Below are 26,363 nucleotides of genomic sequence, written 5' to 3'. Positions count from 1 at the left end.
TATGAACTAGTTTATCAAACAGTTTTATGTAAGAAAATTACAGATTGAGTCAAAATAATTTTTCCTAGGGCTTCCCTGGTGGCGCAGTGGTTGGGAGTCTGCCTACCGATGCAGGAGACACGGGTTCGTGCCCCGGTCCAGGAAGATCCCACATGCCGCAGAGCGGCTGGGCCCGTGAGCCATGGCCGCTGAGCCTGCGCGTCCGGAGCTTGTGCTCCGCAACGGGAGAGGCCACAACAGTGAGAGGCCCGCGTTCCGCAAAAAAAAAAAAGAAAAAAGAATAATAATTTTTTTTCCTAAATTGCTATGTACATAATACTTTTTTTCTTTAATTTTTAGAAAGTTGGGCATAAAAAAATACCTAAACCTGCTTCTTAACATGGTACCAGAAGAGAGCTATTGCCAAGAGTTTGATTTATAGAGAAATCATGGTTCGACTGACCTTGGATCTAATTGCCAAAAAGAGCAATCTTAAACCCCGAAAAGAAGAAACCACTTTACAATACCTGAAGAAAATAACTCATATAAATTTTTCAGCCAAAAATATAGATGCAATTGTAAGAACTGTGAAATTATTTCCTCTTTTTATATAATTAACAATGTAAAGTTTAGAAACTGGTATCAGGGCATACTTTCTTTTTAACTATATTTTGATTAGTCAGCTTTATATTATGTTTTTATTTTAGTTTCCTGCTTGTGATGTTAAACTTTAAAAATTAAGCCTCTATAAAATACACCATTGTAATTGTTAAATATATGTGTTAAATACATATGTTCCCCTAAAATTCTTTATAGTGTAGCAAACTAGATTTAGAAGTATATGCTGGAATAATTTCAAAGATAATTAGTTTTGGATAATTCCAAAGCCTTGGAATATGAATTTTTAACATATCAAAATATTAAGAATTATATGTAAGTACCATATTTCAAAACATGAACAGTGACATCTTTTTTGCACATAATTTGACTGGTTATATAAATGTAGGTTATACCATGTCAGTTATATCAGACAAGATTATGTTAACTTGGATATATACTCTGTGCTAAGCTAATTTTCTCTGTGCTAAGCTAGTTTTTGGCTATAATTTGGAAAATTTTAAAGGCAGCAATAACCCTTTTAGGCCATTTGTATTGGTATCCATTGTCTACAATAAAATGCTAAAGACTACAGATAAGCAAAATTTTCTTGGAAGCATAAGCTACATGAGGGCAGGGATCATGTCTTTTTTTTTTCACATCACTCTAAATCCCCTATCCAGTACAGTGCCCGACTCATATTAAGTGCTTTAATAAATATTTACTGAACGAATGAATGAATGAAAAAAACACAAAAGCTCCAGGCAAAATTGTCAATTAAGACAGTCAGGGTTTTTTTTTTTTGCAGAGACCTTCTTCAGCTCCCATTCTATATTCCTTTCCAGTTTCCAAGTGAGCCTTTTCCCTAACTGCCCAAACCTCATGTTTCCTTTTTCCCCAGAGAACTCTGCCTCATCATACCACCACAGACAGCTTTCTCCAGAGAGCTTCCATTTAATGTACTTTTGGCTCGTCACAATCAGTGCTCCTTCAATGTAGAGGACCTCTGTTAGGAGGAAAGCAAACTGGTTAAAATAATTCAACCAGTTCCTAAGATGTGGCTGTATTTTAAAAATCTTGTTGACTTAATGAAAGCTGAGATATTTTTGAGCAGAATTTCACTTTACCTCTTGCCTACTTACTCTAGACTAACTCTACCACCACACAAGAAATGACAGACTTTTTAAAATACCTTTATTTTCTTACCTCAAAAGTAAGTGGTGTTCATTTAAAAAACACATATAAATACATATAAAATAAATATAAAAAGAAAGAAACTGACTTGTAATCCGTCCGTGCAGAGAAAACCACTATTAACATTTAGGTGATGTCCTTTCAGTCTTTTTTCTAGGCATGTATTCACATAATTTTACAATAATGGGTCATGTTGAATATACTGTTTTCATTTTATTATTAGATCTACAAGATATTACTAAAGAAATTAAAGGATAATTAATGGTTATAAGGTATTCCCTTCAATAGCATTATCATAGTTTCTCTATTAATCCATTGTTCTTGAATATCTAGATGACTTCCAGTGGTTTTTCAGTTTATTTCCAATTTATTTCCAATTTATTTCCAATCCTACAGAAAGATTAAGCCCTGATTCATAATGTTGAAGCAATTATTTGTTAGATGCTTCAACTTCCAGAGGAGCCTAATTGCTTCCAAGGAAAACTGCTTGCCCTGAGAAAATCTTTCCTAACAAACACAATTTTATTGATAAGGTTACAGAATACTAAAACCTAGAACTAATTTTGTAATCATTCTAGTCTCGTTTTGACTGTGCTAAGAACAGAGGAATTCTATTCTTTTATATTAACCTTAACGAAATGTGTAGAATGATTAAGTGAAAAACTTCCTTAAAAACACAAGTTTTCAGGAGAAATTATCACCTGTTTTTATTTTTCTTTTAGGAAGACCTCTCTCTTTGCAAAAATCTTAGCGTTTTATATTTGTATGATAACTGTATTAGTCAAATCACTAATCTGAATTATGCCACAAATCTGACCCACTTATACCTACAAAACAATTGTATTTCATGCATAGAGAACCTCGGGTCATTAAAGAAACTGGAAAAACTGTAAGTGCTTTTATTTCTAAGTAATGTAATTGTCATCATTACAGTAATATTTTTGCATTCATGCATTTCCTTTATCTGCCTCATTTTTATTCTTTTGCAGTATTATTAGTACTAAATAGACTGTTATACATGTAATACTTGACAATTGGTGTTTTATTAACCCTGATAACTTCTTTTGAAGGAGGGTGAGTTGTCTTAAGGGCTTATAGGGATACATACCTGAAACCTGCTTATTTAGGCTCAACTGGTGAAAAAAGTTTCCATGGAACCCAAATGAGTTCTGTATCTTTTAGAATCACACATCTCAAAAAGGCAGGGTCATAGAACTGAAAACGTTGATATAGATTTGATTGTAAAAGGCATTTACTGCCTATGATGATTTTAGTTAAACAATAAGGCCCAGTGGATCCAATTTCCCCAGATTGGAGGAACGATCAGTGATTCTCAAAAAGCAGGTCAAGGGCCTCAGAATGGGGAAAATAAGTGGGGTGGGAGACGCTTATTAAAAATTCAGATTGCTATACAAAACAGATCAGCAACAAGGCTTTACTGTGTAACACAGGGAATTATATTCAATATCTTATAATAACCCATAATGGAAAAATAATCTGAAAAATATATATATACATAACTGAATCACTTTGCTGTACACCTGAAACTAAAACAATATTGTAAATCAACTATATGTCAATTAAAAAATGCAGATTGCTGGGTTCCAACCTAGGTAACCAAATCAGAATCTCTGGAGGTTAAGCTCAGAAATCTTCATTTTTAAACCTATGACCCAGGTGATTCTATGCACTTCAACACAACAGGAGCACTGGCAGACAGGACTATTTCTCTCACTTCAAAAAAATAAATATTTCTCAGACTTAATTAAGTGTAAGAATCAAATAAATAAACTTTTCATTGATTCAATATATAAAGAGAACATTCTGCACGTACAGTTGACCCGTGACCAACATAGGTTTGAACTGTGCAGATCCACTTACACATGGATTTTTTCCAATAGTAAATAATACAGGACTACACGAGCCATGATCCACAGTTGGTGGAATCTGCAGATGCAAAGTAACCAGAGATACAGAGTCCCCACTATAAGTTTTATGCAGATTTTCCACTGCATGGAGGTCAGCGCCCCTAACCACACACACCCCAACAATGTTCAATGGTCAACTGTATAATTTTCACATAGCTCCATGATTTTGTTATTATGTTTTTATCACTTCTAGACCATGATGCTCTCAGAATGTCTATTTTAAAATGGTTTACGGGATGGTGGTGGTGGTGTGATGAACTGGGAGATTGGGATTGACATGTATACACTGAGGTCTATAAAATGGATGACTAATAAGAACCTGCTGTATAAAAAAATAAATTTAAAAAAATGGTTTATATTTTGCAGATATCTGGGAGGCAACTACATTGCTGTCATAGAAGGCTTAGAAGGCTTAGAAGGACTAAGAGAGCTTCATGTTGAGAGTCAGAGGCTTCCCCTTGGAGAAAAGCTCCTGTTTGATCCAAGAACTCTTCATTCTCTGGCAGTAAGGCCAAATTTGAGTATTCTGACAAAGAATATAGTGATCAATGCTTATAATGAAAAAAGGAAGGTATATCTGGACGTTGTAATACTCTGCATGTTTATATGGCCAGTTGAGAATTTGAGAGCTAAAACTAATTTTTCCTAAATAATTTCTCAGAGACTCAGCAGCTATAAAATGGGAATAATAATTCCTGCCCCTAGGGTAACTGGAAGGATCAAAAGAAGGATGCGAAAAGGCTATATAAAGTATGAAGTTCTAATACAGATGTTAACTCATTCCTATTTTGACCTTGGTGTGATCATGATGACTTAAAACTTAAAATTTTAGGAAAAAAGCCTCAGGAAAGAGGAAAGCACAGTTATTTGGAAAAATTTAAACAACCTAGAGAATCATTATAATGATAAGTCATTTTCTCCCTGGATTCTGACTTGATTGTAGGTTGCATTACGTACAGCTCTGCCTCATCCAAAGCAGGTAGAACTGGGAACAGAGATAAGAGATTCCAGCTGTCACCTGACAACCGCTCAAATCACATAGAGGTGTCACAATGAGTTGAGAAGCAGGGAGTCAGAGGGTGCCAATCCTCAAAATGAGATTTGATAGGATAGGATATGCTACTTCCAATTCTGGAGCAAGGGATGTAAATGGAACAGATTTCGTTGGTTTTACTTTAGAGGGCCCAAAAACAGAGGGCAATAGAAGGTTTTTTTAACAAAATTTATAACAATTGAGGGGTAGTGCTATAAATTGAAAAAGAAAGGAGTGATCTGATTTCTGTCCTACCCTCCCTACTATCCCATAGAAACAACTGTGTCTCAGCTCAACCTCAGCTGAACCAAGCAGACTCATGCCACTGTGGAGATGGATAGTTTTATTACAGATTATGACCAAAAACGTTTTTGCTTGCTCATTTTTGCAGATTCAAGCAGATTCTGAAATTCTAAATATAAGGTATACTTTTTAAGCTGTACAGCAGGTCTTAAAAAGTACCAGGAAGTATCTTCTCTAAAGGTTAGCCATGTGTGGACACCTGGGTGGGTACTCTCCATCTTGGTAGAGAATCCCAGGCCTTAGATTTTAAGATGGCTCTGATTTAGTATTGCTCTATTGTATATTTATGTCCTCATTAACGGCTGATGTTGAACTTCTTGTTAATTAGATAATTATTATTTTAACTGGTTTCTGAACATATGGATTACCAAGAGAAAACTATATGGAGAGATAGACATAAAAATAAAAATCAGATATTCTTTCAATTCTTGGTCATGTTTCCTATTTAGAAAAATAAAGATAAAAACTATTTCTCCCAGGGACTTCCCTGGCGGTCCAGTGGTTAGATGCCACGCTTCCAATGCATGGCGCGCGGGTTCGAGCCCTGGTTGGGAACTAAGATCCCACATGCCACACAGTGTGGCCAAAAAAAACCCCAAACAAACAAACAAAAATTATTTCTCCCTAATCTTAGTGATATTTAACACAAAATGATAATTTGCTTGAACTGAAATAAGCATTTTTTCTATATTGTGTTATCATTTGCTTATTGGGATATCTTTGTTCTCTCTTTGCTTCTTTCTTGGCTTCTTTCTATAAATTTCTCTTATATCTTGGAAGAGAAATTGGACTTACAAAGGAACTTTAGACAAAAATAGTAAGTTACATTACAATTACTATATAGCTCTAAAAATTCCATCTGAAAAAAAGTATGACATAAAAACAAAATCTCCAAGGATTTTTATTTTCTTGCCTAAAGAGCAAAACAGCCTGAACTGATAAATTTTTAATTTTTCACAGATTAGGATTTCTGGTTTCTATATATAGTATTTAATTAGACTATTTATTAACCCTAATGTAGTTACCTTTCTTACAGAAATCCCTCTCTATATTGAATATCAGCAATAATAATATTGATGATGTAAGAGACTTAGAAATACTGGAGAATCTTAATCAGCTCATAGCAGTTGACAACCAACTTCTGCATGTGAAGGTAAGGTAAAGGAAAAATTCTTTAATATTTACATGAAATTGTGATTGAAAATACTTATTTTGCTAAATAACTATAAAATGTATTAATTTTAAAACGACTCTGAATTTGTCCTAAAACAAGTTTATGAATCTTTACTTCTTAATGCATTTATTTGCATAATTCTGTGTCTTACCTGGTTTTCTCTTCCATACCCCAATGCCTCCATCCCTCACCAACAGAAAAATGTTTCTCTGAGAAGGAAGTATATACTTTTTCCACTCTATATTATTTTTCTATCAAATGTTTCCCTCTGGAGACTAGATTTCTTGCCCCTTAACTCTGCTCTCCCAGCGAATGAGTTTCTAGTAACTGTGACTAGACTTGAACTCTCTCCCAGCTGCTCCTCCTTGGGGAACACCTGGATCTTTCATTTATTCTAATTTGCACTAGCTATATTCATGTCATGTTATGCCATATCATGCCATATTCATTCCATTACTCATTCATTCAAACATGTATTGGGCACCTACACATTTGCCAGGCACTATACTACTCCATGTATTGAAAGAACAGAGGAAGAAAGAGTAGAGTCCCAGAGATTAAAAAAAACCCATGGTCAACAAGTGATAAGACTACAATGTGATTCTGTTTTCATAAGTATTGTGGTATCACTAACTTAGCTTGGGGCTAGGGAAGGCTTCCTGGAAACAGTCATCTGTGAGCTGAACCATTGCCAAAACCTCATAGTTTCTGGTTTGGCAATGGGGTGGGCTATTATATAATTTTTTTAAAAAATAAATTTACTTATTTATTTATTATTGGCTGTGTTGGGTCTTCGTTGCTGCGTATGGGCTCTTCTCTAGTTGCAGCGTGCGGGGGCTACTCTTCATTGCGGTGTGCAGTCTTCTCATTGTGGTGGCTTCTCTTGTTGCAGAGCACGGGCTCTAGGTGCACAGGCTTCAGTAATTGTGGCACGCGGGCTCAGCAGTTGCAGCGCACAGGCTTAGTTGCTCCATGGCACATGGGATCTTCCTGGACCAGAGCTCGAACCTGTATCCCCTGCATTGGCAGGCAGATTCTTAACCACTGCGCCATCAGGGAAGCCCTGTGACATAATTTCTTTACATAGGACCATAGAAGGAAGAATAGGCTTCTTTCTCCCATAAACAGAGCTCTTATTTCAAAACCACTTTCAGACGGCTATCATCTGACCCTAAAAAAGTTACCCCTGGTCTTGTTTACAAATTCAGGACTATTACCTGGCTCATCTCATAACTACTGTAAGCAGTAGATAATTATGAAAAGAAATATTATTCTACTACAAATGAATTCCCCCAAATATTCAAAATGCCATTAAACAATCATGGTAGATATTTAAAATAAAAAGAAATAAGGAAGCATGACTCAATTAGTCATTTCAACTTACAACATGAAGGAATTAAGAAGTTCACGGGATAAATTCTGCATTCAAAATATTTTAAATTTTAGACTGCTCTTCTATGCTTTTTCACTGGGCATTTTGTATTCATCAGAATTATTTAATTTTCCTATGATTTCACAGTATTTGTATCCATACTGTGATAGATGGGTAGTCTTATATAAGATACTGTATACTATATATATGATCCTATTCAAAGTGACAGAGCCTGGAGTTTAGGTATTTGATTAAGTAGAGAGGGCCTGGGATGTGCACAGTGTTCAACATTCACCCCATGGGAAATGGGAACAGAGTGGCTAAAGACAGCAGCTCACCTTTCCTGGGGAGACAATGGTGGAGAAATCCGGTCTCCCAAATCTGCAAGATAAGTATTTTCCCTAAATGTTTTTGAAGGCCAGGTTCTAAGCACAATGCTTGGCAAATGTTCAGTAATGAGTGCTGAATATATCTTGAAAGATCTGGTTAGTTGTTAATTATCATAATTACCAAGATTCAATGTAGTTATTGTCATTACTTTTAAAGTCTTATTCTATTATGCTTTAAACTCTGAATAGAAGAGGAGAGTTTAATAGGACAAAAATGCTAGCCTATAAATACTCCCAAAGGAAGTTTTTCTGAATGACATAAAAACCAAGCTATTTTGCCTACAATGATCCTCTAAGGCCAAGTTAACATGAGATTAGAAAGGAAGGTATAGGGGCCATGGTCATGAAATTGACTATATTCTAAGTGCAACAGAAAGTCACTGCACTTAGAATAAAGGTCCTTTTAGGCCATGGTCATGAAGTTTACTATATTCTAAGTGCAACAGAAAGTCACTGGAAAGATTATATTTTTTAAAGATTTCCCTATCAGCTATGTGAAGAATGGGTTACAAGAATGACAGCAAAGAGATCAGTTGGGAGACTACAGCAAAGATTAAGAGAAGACGGCTGCTTGGAGATAAAAAGGGGTGGATGGATTGAAGGCATATTTAGATTGAACTCATGGAATCTGCTGATTAGTAGGATGTGTAGGAATAAAGAAAACAAGAATCAAGGTTTTTGTGTGAGGAACTAAGGAGACAGTGGTAGCCTTTACAAGTTGGGGGATACAAGGGAAGGAATAAAAGAATTCCTTCTATTGAGAAGCCTATTTGATACTGAAATGCACATGTAAAGTAGGCATCTGGAGTTCAAAGGAAAAGCAAGATTGGAAAGTTTGGGAGTCAACAGCATTTAAATGATATTTAGAGCCTTGGGACAGGGTGACAGACAAAGATAAAGAATAAATGAGGCCACTCCAATATTTAGAGATCATTTAGATGAGAAGGCACTAGTAGGAGTCAATGATGTAGGAGAAGACAAGAGAAAAAGGAGGTTTAAGGAAGAGGGAATGGCCACTTGACTTGAATGCTGTTGAGTAGCTGACATGAGGGCAGATAAGAGGTTAATAGAAATGCACTGAATCTGGCAATAGTGAGATTAGGTCTGGTCAACTGTGTTTTCTGCATATTTCAGAACAGAGTATTTAACAGGTGTTTGCATTGTTTTTTCTTGTAACCAAAGCCCCACATACCTGTTAGAAACTTCTTTCCATGTTATGGATTGAGAAATTTCAGGCTTTTCATGAAATACTTCCCCATACCTGAAATTTCAGTATATAAACTAAAGGACAAGAGAAGGGAAAATTAAAAGGCTAAAACACCTTAAAAACAAAGTTAGAGGGGACACGTTTAATTTGTTAAGAAGTTGAACCAGAGAGGCTGTCGTTCAAAAATCACAGCTCTGTGTCTATTAAATAAATCATATTAAATAAATCTATTAAATAAATCATATTTATAAGTAAAAACATTGCCACAAAGAAAACTCCAAGCCCAGATGGCTCCATTGCTGTATTCTATCATATACTTAAAAAGGAAATTATATCAAAATTACAAAAACTACTTCAGAAAAATAGATAAGCAGGGAATACTTCTCAACTCCTGTTATCATGCTAGCATCATCCTATCCCCAACACTATTGCAAGAAAACTACAATGAATAAAATAAATAAAAGCAATATCCCTCATGAACATAGATTCACAAGTCCCTACCAAAATATTATCAAATAAAATCCAGCAATATAGGACTTCCCTGGTGGCGCAGTGGTGAAGAATCCAGCTGCCAATGCAGGGGACACAGGTTCGAGCCCTGGTCTGGGAAGATCCCACATGCTGCGGAGCAACTAAGCCCATGCACCACAACTACTGAGCCTGAGCTCTAGAGTCCACGAGCCACAACCACTGAGCCCACGAGCCACAACTACTGAGCCTGCCTGCCACAACTACTGAAGCCCGCGTGCCAGGAGCCCGTGCTCTGCAACAAGAGAAGTCACTGCAATGAGAAGCCCGCACACCGCAAGGAAGAGGAGCCCCCACTCGCCGCAACTAGAGAAAGCCCACGCGCAGCAACAAAGACCCAACGCAGCCAAAAATAAATTAAGTTTTAAAAAAGTCCAGCAATATATAAAAAGATTATCCATAATGACCAAGTGAGATTTATCCCAGAAATCAAAGATTGGTTTGACATTCAAAAAATCAACGTGATGGGGACTTCCCTGGTGGCACAGTGGATAAGACTTCACGCTCCCAATGCAGTGAGCCTGGGTTCGATCCCTGGTCAGGGAACTAGATCCCACATGCATGCCGCAACTAAGAGTTTGCATGCCACAACTAGGGAGCCCACCTGCCATAACTAAGGAGTCCACATACTGCAACTAAGGAGCCCGCCTGCCTCAACTAAGACCTGGTGCAACCAAATAAATAAATAAATATTTTAAAAAATCAATGTGATGCACCAAAAAGATTAAAGGAGAAATATTCTATGATCATCTCAATAGATGCACAAAATGCATTTTTAAAAGTTCAACAAATTATAAATAGAAGGGAACTTAACCTGATAATTGGCATTCATGTAAAATCAACAAGAATATCATACTTGATGATTAAAGACTGGATTCTTTCCCCCTCAAGACAGGGAGTAAAGCAAGGATGTTTACTGTGCTCTATAGAAGGCTTAGCCAGCGCAATAGGCAAGAAAATGAAACAACACTCAGTTTGGAATGGAAGAAGTAAAACTATCTTTATCTGCTGACTACATGATAGGATATATATTTAAAATCACAATCTACAAAAAGCTATTAGAACTTACAAATTTAGTAATGTCATAGGATACAAGGTCAATATGCAAAAAAACAATTCTCACATACTAGCAGTGAACAACTGGAAAATGACATTTTTTAAAAATACCATTTACAATTTATGTCAAGAAAGATTAAATACTCAGTAATAAATTTACGAAAATACATGCAAGAGCTATAGAATAAAAACTATAAAATACTGGGAGAAATTAAAGAAGACCTAAATAAATGAAGAGAAATAACATTTTCATGGACTGGAAGACTCTATATTATTAAGGTGCTAATTCTTTCCAAATTAATGTATACATTCAACATAATCCGAGTCAAAATCCCAGCAGATTTTTTTTTAATTGACAAACTGATTCTAAAATTTACATGATAATGCAAAGGACCTAAAATACCAAAACAATATTGGTAAAAAGAATTAATGTTGGAGAACTTACACTACCTGATTTCATGACTTTAACATTATAATAATCAAGACAGTATGGTATTGGCATAGGATGGATACAGAGATCAAGGAAACAAATTAAAGACTTTATAAATAAATCTATACCTATGTTCAACTGATTTTTTTTTTTTACAGAGGTTCTAAGATAATTCAATGAGGGAAGGATAATCTTTTCAACAAATGCTGGTGAAACAACTGGACATCCAAATAGTGAGCCTTCACCCTTCATACTATATACAAAAACTTACTCAAAATATAACATATCCAAATTTAACTGCTAAAAAATAAAAGTTCTAGAAAAAAAACATACATTTGAGTTCTTTAAAAGAACACAAAAAACATAACCTATAAAAAATTGATAAACTGGACTTCATCAAAATTTAAAACCTGCCTTTTGAAAGACATTATTAATGAAACAGTGAACCACAGAGAGAAAATATTAGCTATCATGTACCTGACAAACAATTTTTATCCAAATATATATATATATTTATCCAAATATATATATATTTATCCAAATATATATATATCCAATATATTTTTAAAAACTTTTACAACTCTATGGTAAGAAGAAAAGCAACACATTAAAAATGGGCTAAAGATTTCAACAAAAACTTACAAAAGAGCATATACTAATGGTCAATAAACAAAAAAAAGATACTCAGTATCATTATTCATCAGGGAAATACAAATTAAAACAAAGATGTGATACCACTACAGACCCACTAGAATGGCTAAAAATAAAGAGACTGGCAGCATCAATTTTGCATGAGGATGTGGGGCAACTGGAACCCTCATTCATTGCTGAGGAAAATGTAAAATGGTACAACCTTTTTGGGAAACAGTTTAACAGTTTCTTATAGAGTTAAAAATGCACTTACCATATGACTCAGCAATCCCATTCTTAGGTATTTACCCAAGTGAAATGAAAACCTATGTTCACACAAATACCTGTATGCAAATATTTATAGTAACTTTATTTGTAATTTTGGAAACAACCAAATCTTCCTCAAACGGGAATGGAGAAACAAACTGTGTTCCATACAATGGGATATCACTCAGCAATAAAAAAGAATAAACTACTGACGCACACAACAACACGGATAAAAATCCGATTATACTGAGTGAAATAAGCCATACAAAAAAAAGAGTACATGCAGTATGACCCCATTTATATGAAACTCTTGAAAAGTAAAAACAAATGTATATGGTAACAGCAGATCAATGGCTGCCTGATGGGAATGGTAAGAGGCTGACTGGAAAGGGCCATAAGTGAATCTTTTGGGATGATGAAAATGCTTTTTTTTTTTAATTAATTAATTTATTTATTTTTATTTTGGGCTGTGTTGGGTCTTCATTGCTGTGCGTGGGCTTTCTCTAGTTGCGGCAAGTGGGGGCTACTCTTCGTTGCAGTGCGTGGACTTCTCATTGTCATGGCTTCTCTTGTTGCAGAGCACGGGCTCTAGGCACGCAGGCTTCAGTAGTTGTGGCACACAGGCTCAGTAGTTGTGGCTCATGGGTTCTAGAGCGCAGGCTCAGTAGTTGTGGTGCATGCGCTTAGTTGCTCCACGGCATGTGGGATCTTCCCAGGCCAGGGCTCGAACCCATGTCCCCTGCATTGGCCGGTGGATTCTTAACCACTGTGCCACCAGGGAAGCCCGAAAATGTTCTTTCTTGATTGGTGGTCATTGTATGGATGTACATGGTTTGGTCATTTAAATAAATGTATTTTGTTATATGTAAATTATAATTCAATAGTTAATTTTAATATTAGAAAAATTCTCCAGAACCAAAGGACATGAGTTTCCAGATTGAAACAGTCCCCCAAATGCCAGCACAGTGGATGAAAACTGACTCACACCCAGGTCTATCCTTAAAAGTTTTTAGAACACCAGGAGTAAAGAGTTCCTAAAGGCTTCTACAGAGGAAAAGAGGATCATAATGCAAAGAATCAGAAATCAAAATGGAATCAGAATCATCAGACTTTTCAATCTGGAAGATAGTAGAATAATGTCTTCAAATTTTTGAGTTAAAAATATTCTCTATCTAGAATTATATATTCAGTCAATTTTTCAAGCAATTATGGAGGTATGAAACATTTAAAAAATGCAAGGTTTCAAAAAAATTTATGTCCCACATACGTTTTTTAGGCAGCTCTTGGAAAATGTGTTCCACCTAAACAGGAGAGGAAAATAGGAAGAGGGAAGACATGGGATCTAGGAAACAGAAGAAAGGTTAAGGAAATTCCCAGAAAGAATCTGAAGGGAATTTGAAGTGAAGGAATGTCCTAGGAAAACATCTACTAGCCCAGGCTGCCTCAGGCTGAATTGGTGATAAATACATAGAAAACTAAGCAAATAAATAACCAACCAATTTTTAACTCTAGGGAAAATAAGAAACAACCATAGTGCATTATGTGGTTTAGCTCTGAACAATACTTAAGTGATCTTAGTAATATGGTCAATGGATATTAATCTTATTAATTTAAGTATGACTCTGTTGACAGGATGGAGGAAGGGAAGAGTCGTAGGGGTTGGAGTAATACTTATGAAAACTAAATCATCATCTTCCATAGTAGGAATTCAGTAAATACCTAAGATTTAAAAATCAATAAACAGCAGTTGTTATTTAGCAATGTGGAGGTAAGTGTGCATAGAAATAGCTGAAGTGGGACTTCCCTGGTGGTCCAGTGTAAAGAATACGCCTTGCAATGCAGGGAGCGTGGGTTCGATCCCTGGTTGGGGAACTAAGATGGGGCAACTAAGCATGCCCACCACAACTACTGAGCTCGCGCACCTTAACTAGAAACCCGACCCTGCATGCCGCAAACTACAGAGCCCATGGGCTCTGGAACCCGCACGCCACAACTACAGAGCCCACGCACCCTGGAGCCTGCATGCCACAACTAGAGAAGAGAAAAAGCGCACGCCATGACTACAGAGAAGCCCACGTGCCGCAACGAAAGATCCCGCATGCCTCAAGGAAGATCCCGCCTGCTGCTGCTAAGACCTGATGCAGCCAAAAATAAATAAAAATAAATAAAATGTATGTTTTTTAAAAAAAAAGAAAGAAAGAAACAGCTGAAGAAGTTGAATGTGGTTTTGTTTTAAGCCCAAAGGTACTCTTCACTTTTTGTTATAAACCCTATGGTCTTATTTGATTCTTTAACTGTGTTGATTGTATTGCTTTGATTAAAAAAAAAGAACATAATTTAAAAAACAGTGAATGGCTGGTAAGGAACAAATGGTTAATATCATTGTTATTGTATATCACCATATCCCCCATTAGACTGAGAGCCTTTAAGAGCAAGGAATTTTTGTTGATTTCAGGATTCCCTAGAGCTCAGCCCAGTGCCTGGCACATAGTACACACCTACTACATGTTTATAAAATGAATGAATACAAGAACAATTTAAAATATTCAACTATCTGGGGAAGGAATGCAAACCATTTAGCAAGTTCCAGAGGCTGGGATAAGCCAAAAGTTGCTTTTCCCTCCCATAGAGAAAAGATATTCAGGGAGTGAGGATGAAATCTGAAGTTCTTTTACTTCCAGCAAGAAGACACAAGCAATTAAAAATGCCTAGACACAGCTTCTTGGAGGCCTGAATATAGACTTGCCTAGGAGTCATCGGAAATGTGCTTTTGTGGTCCATTTTAAATCATCCTCTGAAGGCTTAGTCAAAGGACATGAATGTTAGCATCAGAATATTAACTTATTTCTCTGTATCTATTCCTGGGATCAGTGTCTCCATTTTTTGGATTTAAATTTTCCATTCTTTATACTCATTGATTGAAGTTGCCCAAAAGCTGCTGACATCAAACCCTGTGCCATGGGAGAGAAAGCTCAATGTGCCATACATAAAGTCGCTGACATCCATCCTAACTAAGAGTCTTCAACAACAGACAGCTTTGTGCCATGGGGAAAAAGAAGTGGACGTCATTAGAGAATTCTAACAAAACCACTATAATTACCAAAGGTTTTTAGCACTTAGACCAGCTGCCTTTAAATAGCCATTGTAGGTTCCTCATATGCATCTACAGAAAATACATGAAAAAAGAAAAAAATGAAAAAAATAATGATCACTTAGGATGGTTGCATAAGGACCTGGAAGAAGCTGGGCCAAGTGGCTTCTGTCCTTCCTGCTGTTTGGGATTTCATTCCCTTCCCTCTCACTTCTACAGACTCACAGCTGCCAAGGACTCCTTCCCCCAAGATCCTCTAACCCTGCCATCATCTCTCCTATTCCCTAGTCCAAAGTCCAGGGCAGAGACTTGGGGTGGGGGAGGAGAAGGTGAGAATGGCAGAGGAGTAGAGGAAAAAAATAGAAGATAAATCCTGTCTTTCCTCTCTTTCTCTATGTCTGCAGCACCTCTAACCAGCAAATTTTTCAAAACAGTTCCATATAATTTCTTGTTTAAAATTCTTATCCTGCTTCTAAACCATTCAATCATATATGCATTCATTATTTCTTCTTCTTCATTCATTCAAAACACCTACCACGTGGCAGCACTTCCTAGACAATGGGGGAGACAATAGTGAGCAAAAAGCAGATACAGGGCTTCCCTGGTGGCACAGTGGTTGAGAGTCCACCTGCCAATGCAGGGGACACGGGTGCGTGCACCGGCCCGGGAAGATCCCACATGCCGCGGGGTGGCTGGGCCCGTGAGCCATGGCCGCTGAGCCTGCGCGTCCGGAGCCTGTGATCCGCAACGGGAGAGGCCACAACAGTGAGAGGCCCGCGTACCGCGACAACAACAACAACAAAAAACAGATACAGTCCATGGACTCAAAGAGCTCTCGGCATTGAGAGGAAGAGAAACGTTAAGCACGTAATTACCCCAAAACAAAAGTAAAATTGCATCCGTGGCAAGTGAAACAAAGGAGAAGTATGTTGCTCTGAAAGCCTGTAACTGGGGGATTTGCCTTAGGGAGCCCAGTGAAGGCTTCCCTTAGGAAGGTATTGCTGAGCTGACCTCTGAGAGAACAGAAGGGCTTACCAGGTAAAGAGAATAACATGTGCAAAGGCCCTGGGGCAGGTAAGAGTATGACAAAGATGAGGAAAGAGAAGCAGAGACAGTAAAGATGGAGCATAGCGCAAATAGAGGCTGGTGGGCAGATGAGCTGCATAGGCCATGATAGAGTTTTGTCTTTATCCAAGAACAGTAGGGAGCCACTGAAGGTGTTTAAGCCAGGGGTGATGTAATTATAGATTAGCATTTTAAAAAGATCAGTGTGGATACAGTGTGGAGAATAGACTGAAAGAGGCCAGGCTGGTTAGGAAGTGAGAGATGGTGGAAACTTGAACAGGTAAAAATGAAGTGAGCCGACAGACTGGAAATCTGTTTAGGAAGTAAAGTGGACAAGACTTGATGGTGAGTTGGATATAGGGAGTGTGGAAGAGGGAGAGGTCAAGAATGGTTCTATAGCTTTGCCTTGAACAATGGAAAATAGGGAACTCAAGAGTCAGGTTTAGGCGAGAGAGAGATCATGAGTTTTGGTCACATAGAATCTGAGGTGTCTTTGAACTGTTCTAGAGAAAATATCAGTAAGACAATTGGTTATATGACGCCAGAGCTCAATGGACAGAAGAATGTGGGAGTCTTCAGCATATTGGTTAAGTGCCCACTGAAACTGTCATCATGGATGAGATTGCCTAGATACGGGAGGAGACAGTGTACGATAAAGTGCTCAATGTGGCTTCCCACAAAATCTGGTTCTTCCTCTCACATACAGATGACCCTTCCTTCCTTGGTGTAATAGATGTTTTACTATTTCCATCAATCTGGCCATCCTTTTTCTGTAAAGGGTCTGCTTATAAATGGAGAAGGTGGTGGGTTACAGGAGAAAAAGTTTTTCTAACCATGACTTTACATTCTTCTGTGGTCCATGGAAGAAAAACACTGTTTGAAAGGAATAAGTGTAGATTATAGAAAAGGATGCAAGAGAACTGATCCCTGATGGTCTGCTGCAGGGACACCTACTTCTGTCCCCAGAGGGTGCTCCACTGCTGGGGAAACATGGTGGTAAATTACAGGGAGGTTTTATTGCACTATCACTGCACAGATATTCTTTGGGCTTTTTCTTGACTAAATATTTTTATGGGCTGATTCAGGCAACAGTCCACTAGGCATAGCACTGTTTTTTTTTAACAAGATGTGTTCTCCATTCTCAAAAGCAACTTTTAGGAAGCAGCCTGTTTATATACTGGGGATTTCTAGGGCCAGAGGTTTGTTATTTGTGGGTCAAAGATTCATGCAGGATCCAGGGAGCCTGCAAGAAAAGTCATAAAGGGTGCGGTCAATAGGGTAAGTTGCTCCAAAGAATGAGACTAAGAAAGTCCGGGGAGTTCCCTGGTGCTCCAGTGGTTAAAACTCCACACTCCCAAAGCAGGGGGTGCTGGGTCGATATCTGGTCAAGGAACTAAGATCCCACATGCAGTGCGGTGCGGCCAAAAAAAAAAAGAGTCCGAAATTGTCAATGTGTAGCTCAATGATAATGTTAGCAGTGCCTGACCAAAAGCACCAGGCTGCAGGAGTGCCCAGTGACTGAGGAAGCAGAGGCAGCGATCTAGACTCATAACTCCAAATGTGGTCCTAGAACCAGCAGCATCAGCATCAGAAATGCAGAGTCTCAGCTTCTGCCCCAGACCTAATATATCAAAACCTGCATTTAAACAAGATCTCTAGGTGATTTGTAAGGACATAAAAGTTTGAGAAGAACTGGTCTGGACTCAAGAAGTGTAGTGATGGTATGTAAGAGGATAAAAGTCAGAGGTGAGGGATAGACTGGAAATGGAAATGCAAGAGAAAGATGATCCCAAGAGGAGGAGGCCTGTGGAGAGGGGAAGGGATAGAGAGAACTGATTAGTTTGGGAAAAGAGGTGGGACTTTTCCTTTGTTAATAAAAATCAGAAAGAAGAATGGAAGAGGAAGTGTGAGACCAAAGGCAGATAACTGAGAAAACTCTGTGCTTGATGACTCAGTTCTCCCCAATAAAACTGGTGGCAAAACCAATCACTGAGGAGGAGAAAAAAAGGTTGTAAGTCAAATACTCCATACTTTAGAAACTCCCTTCTTTAACTCTACGGCTCTAGTTTCAATGATATTTATTTTTGATTAACATTTCTTTCCTTTTTTTTCTGTAACTCCTTTAAATAAGCATGCAGCAATGTATTAAAATATTAAATTCTTTAATAACTATAATAAAACTTGGAGTTCTACAAGTAGCTTGATGAGCCATGAACTTTTCTAGGGCCAACATTATATATTTTGCTGACACTATTAGGTCAAATATCATGGTTGCAAAAATGTATAAAAACTTGAAAGAAAAAAATTTTAATCTTTACCTATAGTTTTTATTTCTGCAAAGTTTGCTAAATCAATAAAATGATCTGAAAAGTTCATCTCACAGTCAGATATATCAGTGATTTACTTCATTGGTTTTCTGATGACCATTTATCATGAGGTAAAGCATCTTAGAATGAATGGTGGAAATCAAAAATTTGACGTGCTTGCCTCTTAAATAAACTAAATATTTGATTTATAAGACACAAATGAACAAACCACTACGGCCTGTCATGTTTTTCCAGTTTCTAATTTATTCAACCTCTGCTCAATATTGATTCTGACAAGCAGAGTAACCCAAAGATAAATTTATTCACTCCACAGTTTAGTCAGGAACAAGCCAAAAATTATAGATTTTCCCAGGCAGATGATGACAGGCAGTCAGGGGGATGACAAATGGCTGTCTTTAGATTTAGTTAGGACAGTTGGGCTAGACGTTTCCGATAAAGATTGGAGCACTCTGGTCCAATACAGGTTCATCAGCAGCCATCATTAATTGTAGAGAGAGCACTGCCAGTGCAGCAGGCTCCTATACAGGAGCTGAGGCACCAACCCTGCATGGGAAATAGAATTGGCTCTTTAGTATTTTGCAGCACTCCTCTAAGTGATAGCGTGACATGATCATTTATCATACAGAGACTGTCCAGAAAAGTGTCTGCTCCCTTTAGTAACTTATTGAAGGTCAGGAAAGTGAAAGCATTTTATTAAAGACAGGAAGGCAATGAACAACCAGAGCGTATCCAAAGAGTAATCATATTGCAGCACAGGATTAGTTTAGTCTTAAATAAACATACACTGGAAGGAGTATGTTGAGGATAATTTATCAAGTGAGGAACAATTAACAAAAATCTACAGGATTCTTTTTATCTATATAAATTTAAAGTTCTCTTACTGCTATTATTAACTTTTGGATGATGGGCATCATATTCAACGATGTACAAAGATGCAATGCACAATTCCATCCTTAGAGTTTTTTAAACCAAGAGAAATACAGTGAAACTCTCACATAAAATAATTATGGCTGTATCAAAAGCTGTGGAACAAATGCTGTGAAGAGGGCATAATCCAGGGCCCAGGACTGAAGGATGAAGTTACAACTTCTGAAGAGAGCTTTCTTTTACGAAGTCAATTACTTGTCAGTGGATCAGAAGCTTATTCTCCCTTACAACAATTTTTGCTCTCTGCTGACCAAAATTAAGAGAAAGGGAATTAACTGAGGAGTGGCAGAGCAGGCAAAGAGGAAGAGAATTAACACATATATTCTTTACCTGCTTTGTTCCACGCACTTTATATCCCACAACTAACCCTAATTATCCTTACTTTATAAATGAGGATACAGACTTGCCTAAGGTCAAATAGTAAGAAGCAATGTCAGAAAGTTTAGGGTTGCCTGTATATTTTTAAAACAAGTCCTTATATTTTTCACATAAATTATTTATTTGAATACATTAGAGTCTAGCACAGAACTTAGCCCTTGACTCAATAAATATCTGATGAATAATGAAGTAGGCAGAACTCGAGCCACCATTTTATATACGAAGACATTGGTCTCAGCAAGATTAAAGTGCTCTGCAGTGGGTTCTGGACATCTGGCTGTCCAGCAGCCAGATGTTCAGCCAGATGAAAAGACAGCATTTCTTCATGTAGATGCAGGCACATATCTGGATGTTCCATATTTGTTACCTCCTGGATATGAAAGTTTGGGAAGGATTTTTAATATATAGAAGGGAACTGCTGTCAAAGCTTCATAGTAAGAAAAAAAATTTTTCTAAAACCTAAAGAGTAAATGCAGTCTTATCATAAGAAAAATTTCCAAAAGTGGAAAAATGAAATATCTAAGCAACAGTAAACATGGATCAAGCAAAGAATAAGATGGAAGGTATAAATAGTTAAATTAAATGGATATACAAAGCTGAATGGTATCAAGCTTTGCAGGTGAGGAAATGCTATGGGGAATAAAAATACCAGGCAATGCATTATCAATTACTTTCAGCTTTGCAATTAAGAATATGTATGAATTAATCCATAACTTTTATTTCCCAATTTTCCCTTATACCCTATGATAAGTTTGGTCTTGGCTTGAGGAAAACAGATAAAAGAATCATAGGTGTTTGTCTGCTGCTATCCTCTGGAACTTTTACTAACTTTGAAATCCTCATACCCATATTCTAAAGAAATGCAATCCTCCTGGATGTGTACAACATCACATATACGGCAGTGCTCTGACAACCAGAAAGCTCTCCACAGAATTAGTTATTATCAGTATTTATTATTAATATTAGCAAAACATTTGCTTTAAAGTAATGTTTTTGCCCTACTGAAGGTATTTTTCCTTTTCTTATTTTTCTGCCTGTGGCCACTGAATTTTTACAAATCAATCATGGGCTATAGAGTAGAAAAAGTTTTTCCATTACTTGTTTTGAGTAATTCTTTACAGATTAAGTTTGGGGCATATATTGATATAAGAAATAAAGTATAAAGTATATTTCACTTCCATTAAATAGTAGCTAAGGGACTTCCCTGCTGGCGCAGTGGTTAAGAATCGCCTGCCAATGCAGGGGACACGGGTTCGAGCCCTGGTCCAGGAGGATCCCACATGCCGTGGAGCAACAAAGCCCATGTGCCACAACTACTGAGCCTGCGATGTAGAGCCTGCGAGCCACAACTACTGAGCCCACATGCCACAACTACAAGTCCACATGCCTAGACCCTGTGCTCTGCAATAAGAGAAGCCACTGCAATGAGAAGCCCGCGCACCGCAACGAAGAGCAGCCCCTGCTCGCCGCAACTAGAGAAAGCCCGCGCACACCAACAAAGACCCAACGCAGCCAAAAATAAATTAATTAATTAATTTTTAAAAAAATAGTAGATAAAGTAAAATATATACATAAAAAATGAGGAAGGGGAGAAAGCAAGAAAAGGAATGAGAGAAAAACAAGGCATTGGAGACAGAGATATTGGATTGAAAAAAAATTCAAATAGGGAGAGAGAGGAGGTGAAGAGGGCAAACTGAGACAGCTGGTTCTTAAAGGCGATCAATCTGTTTTTCTCACATTTATTTGGATTTTCAACCATGGAATAACTTAATTATTCCTTTAAATATCAATAAGCTGATTTTCTTATGAGCTATTAAAACATGCAAATGTTTATGATGTACATAAAACAAAACTGTACCTACAGTATGATGACAATTAAAAAGGAAATCCCTATGCTCAAAAAGAAAACTAGAAGGATACATAACATATTAAAAGTGATCTTTGGGTGATAAGCACACAAGTTTTTTTTTTTCCCTCCTATTTTCCCCTTTGATATTTTTTTAACAGATTTTTTAAAAAGAAAAAGCAACAATAAATATTGCTTGTAATGTCAATGGACTGCTTACTTACTACTCCATAATGGCCTTAATCTGTAAACTTCCATAAGCTCCACTAAGAACAGGGCATCTTCTGTAGCATGGATAGCCAGAGGCAAAGTGGTTTCTGAGCTGCAGGTTGGGTCCATTTAAGGGAGTGTGACAGTAGAGTTCTGTGGCCCCCAACTCAGGACCCTACTTTTTGCCTCATCTTTAGTCCTCTCTATTATTAGTATAGACTATTTTATCAAATAAACATTTATTGTAACCTAAGTACCTGGCACTGAGCTAGAACTCCATGGAAAACAGTAATTACCTTTTAAAACAGTTAACTGACATGAAAGAAATATTGATAATATGAAATACCTGTGTCTTGCTTTTTTCTTCTCTAACGATAGGATTTGGAGTGTTTACTGAACAAGTTGACGAAGCTGTGGAAAATGGATCTAAACAGAAATCCTGTTTGTCTCAAACCGAAATACAGAGATAGACTAATATTGGTGTCCAAATCACTGGGTACATGTTTATATTATATTAATATGATTTTCTTAGAGAAAGAGAGCTGGTTAACTCTTTAGTTAATTTATCAGCAAGCCTTCAGAAATATGAATATGACATCTGGATCTACAAAAATGGTCAACTTTAAATTTGATATTTTAATAAAAGCAAAAGTTAAAATTGAGAAATAAAACATGAAAAAGATCTGCTGTTCAGAAATAATTAAGACATCAGACACTCTTTCTTTAAAAAGAAAATGTGGCTGTTACCAACAAAAATGGTTAGTCATAAATGTGTAGAACTTGCTGGCCGTTTGCCAAATTTTCACTGGCACAAATCCTCTGAAGATCCGGAGACTCTTGGTTCCGTAGATAAAATTGATCAAGGTTTTCATTGCTTGACACTTCCCAAACGGCACCTTAAGAACATACAGGAGTTCCTTTCATTTGAAAGGGGAGAAGGTGGGGAGTCCCTTTATGAGATCCGTACAAATAATAACATTCCTGAATCCGCACTATATAAGGGGAAATGGACCAATGCTCTTCAATAGGTACCAAGTTATACAGTATCAGAGAGATAATCACTGCCCTCTCACAGAGGAGATTTGTGAGAGTGTTTCTATGACATGCTGTACTTGAGTATAAAAACTAACGTATGGCAAAACCACTTCAAAGCTCATAGCTATAGTAAACTTGGTTAATCATAATGCTAGTACAGTGGTTCTCTTGGGGGAAAGAGGGGATGACAGAAGGTATATCAGAAACATCCAAGACGATTTTTCAAAACACATATGTGAGAGTCACACCTTACCTACCCTCTACCCCACCAGCCAAGAGTAGGAAACAGAGAATACACAGGAATAACAGTCATGTATATTTTTAAAGGTAAATTACTCGTATATTTGTACTTGGAACACTATCAGTCATTAAAAATTGTGTTTAAAGAAAGACGTGGTAAAATGCTCACAATACAATATTAAAAAGTAAAATGTGATACTGTATAAATAGAGAATTCCATTTTTATATAATACACACATATACACACAATACACACCTAGAAAACAAAACAATGCTAAGAAATATACTAAAGTGTTATCCGTGGTTGTCAGTGATTATTTCTGGTTGTGGAATACAGGCAATGTTTTGTTTTCTCCATTTCTTTGAATTTTCCAAATCTTACAACACACAAACTTATTTAATATGCTCAATTTTCAAAACTTTTTAAAGAAACAAAATGTAAAGATAACTGAAATCTCACTTCATAGAACGAAGAGGCCAGTTATGCGATTATTCCTATTATATCCTATATCTTAGGATATAATAAGCATTATTAATGTATGTATTTTTAAAATACCATGTTACATATATAAAACTTCTTAATGAAATTAACATAAAATATATTTTACTTTTTCCTATGAATAATCATAGAATTATTTAAATGAATAGATAATATTTAATTTTTGTTGAATATGACATTTTTGTTTTTTAAAATACTTTATGATCCAAGAAGGGTGACCATACATCAAATTGTTTATAATGATTACCTTTGCTAGTGATGGGAAGGAGAGATATGGATAGCAATTACAGAGCCTTTTTATGTTTTTTCCATCATGTTTCAGTTGTTTATAATATGCACATATTCTTTTTGAAATCAGAAAAAATAATTAAAATAAAAGCTCAACAAAAACAGAAGCTGTGTAAATAAGGTATTTTAAAAATAAATTTATTTCAGCCTATCGTGTAGCTGTTCATGTGTCCTAAACCAGAGGTATATATATTGTATGTGTATACATAATATTTATATATTGTATTTATAATGTTCATGCTGTATTGATACATAACATTTATAGCATTTATATACTACATTTTTTAACATATATATTTTCTCTAGAATTCCTTGATGGAAAAGAAATTAAAAATATGGAAAGACAATTCCTAATGAATTGGAAAGCATCCAAAGATGCCAAGAAAATCAGCAAAAAAGGGAACAGTAAGAACGAGGATATAAGTAACTCACACATAAGTAAGTAGACTGTCATTCATTAGTTAATCACTTCTACTAGCAAAGAGAATATTCTACTCAACAAAAAAAAATACCAGAAATAAGGGGGATTTGTGGGTACATGCATGTGTGTATAAGTGCTCCAAGGCACATAACTATAGAATGGAATGGAGAATATTTGTAATTTTTGAATTCTGAAATTGTGTGTTTTAAGATTTTGTGTTCACATTAATATTAGAATCCTTGTTACAAAATTAAAAATTAAGCTTTGCATTATCAAAAAGTCTTAAAAACAATGTTGTTATGAACTAGCACTGAAAAAATAAGAAAAAGAGTGTGTTTATTTAAAAGTAGATAAATTTTTATATAAACTATTTCTATTTAAGGTAAAGCAAATGGAACAAATATGGTGAAATGTACCCAACGTTAATTCTAGTTTGTTAGATTTTTGGATCACAGTTGTAGCTATTATTATTTATCACTGATTCAATAAATAAAATATAAATATATAAACAAACAAAAAAATAATGGGGGTTTGTTTAGATTTTTTATGGGCTTTTTTTAACTTGTTTACAATTCCTAGGAAATTTTTCCTATAATGTTTATATATGAAAATGGTAGTTACCATATATGAAAAAAGCTATGTTTAGTTCATATTGAGTATAACTATGCCAGCTATATAAACAGAGAGCCATGAGGGTGGGGAAAAGTGTATAATTTTATATCTGGCAAAAGTGCATGACACTAGTTATATAAATGGTGAAACAACAATCAGCTATGTAACTTGTGAAACAATTCACAAGTATATTTGTTTAGCAAAAGTGCAAAAATCACATTTTTCATCAGGATAAAAAATAAAAATGTATCACAACCACATATGTTCCGTATACTCTGTGGCCTGTCCTCTTTCTTAAGTACACACCCCAACATTTGAATATTTTGATTATAATATGTCTAAGGTTGTGTTACAAGGACACACCAACCTCCCCTGCCTAACTAATGAAACTAAATGTAGCTAAGTATGATGTGTAACAATCATCTTTAGCATACTGGGGAGTATCCTAGAATTCACTCTTCACAGATTCTATAGTCCACAAGGCTGAAATGAGGCCCTTGCTCTGTTCCGTGACAGTGTTTGAACGCTAATGGTCTTCTAATTCCACAGCTAACAGGGGATGGAGACACAGAAAGAGGTGAGACCAGGGGAACAGGGAAACGGAAACCAAAACAGTGTAGTGAGGCTTTATGCATAGATAGCATATCCTAGGAGCTCTATCACTCTAGGACTAGGAGGTTGAGGTGAAGAGAAGCAGAGATGGAAAGCTCTGATGATTTTGCCATATTGTATCCCCTGAATATGAATTGTTAACATTATTTCAAAGAATTGGACTTTTTAAGCTGACAATATTCACATGAGTGATGATATTGTGTTGGCAATATGAACTTCTCAACATCTAAAACCTATAAAATGGACAGGAGGCATTTCTCCTCCTCTGCTTATACCTGGCTGGCTGTGAAGAGCAAAACTAGACTCAGGATAAGGACTTGCATATTTTCAGTATTACCCCAAAGATGCCAAAGTACCACCAAAGCAATGTTGAGAAAGAACAAAGCCAAAGGGATCACACTCCCTGATTTCAAACTACAGTTGACCCTTGAATAGTGAGGAGGTTAGGGGTGCCGACCCTCCCCAAAGTCAAAAATCTGCATGTAACTTTACAGTCAGCCCTCCATATCCTTCGTTCCGCATCCAAGGATTCAACCAACCTCAGATCGTGTAATACTGTAGTATATACTATAGAAAAAACTCCACATAAAAGTGGACTTGAGGAGTTCAAACCTGTGTCATTCAAGGGTATACTACTGTATACTACAAAGCTACAGTAACCAAAACAGTATGGTACTGGCACAAAAATAGACAGATCAATGGAACAGAATAGAGAGACCAGAAAT

General features: G+C 36.5%; 1 protein-coding gene across 1 annotated transcript in view; it reads left to right on the top strand.

Moving 5' to 3' along the window:
• The first annotated feature begins 428 nt into the window (after positions 1 to 428).
• Positions 429 to 26,363, top strand: part of PPP1R42 (protein phosphatase 1 regulatory subunit 42) — a 37,424-nt gene continuing 11,489 nt past the window's right edge. The window contains exons 1-6 of the mRNA XM_060287499.1: positions 429 to 557; positions 2,493 to 2,659; positions 4,065 to 4,203; positions 6,071 to 6,187; positions 22,310 to 22,427; positions 24,300 to 24,431. Coding sequence (XP_060143482.1) covers positions 429 to 557; positions 2,493 to 2,659; positions 4,065 to 4,203; positions 6,071 to 6,187; positions 22,310 to 22,427; positions 24,300 to 24,431 — 802 coding nt within the window. The remainder of the gene's footprint in view (positions 558 to 2,492; positions 2,660 to 4,064; positions 4,204 to 6,070; positions 6,188 to 22,309; positions 22,428 to 24,299; positions 24,432 to 26,363) is intronic.

Source organism: Globicephala melas, chromosome 17, assembly GCF_963455315.2.
Source record: "Globicephala melas chromosome 17, mGloMel1.2, whole genome shotgun sequence".
Lineage (NCBI taxonomy): Eukaryota > Metazoa > Chordata > Mammalia > Artiodactyla > Delphinidae > Globicephala > Globicephala melas.
Note: the sequence above shows the minus strand (reverse complement) of the source record. Positions and strands in the feature narration are given on the sequence as shown.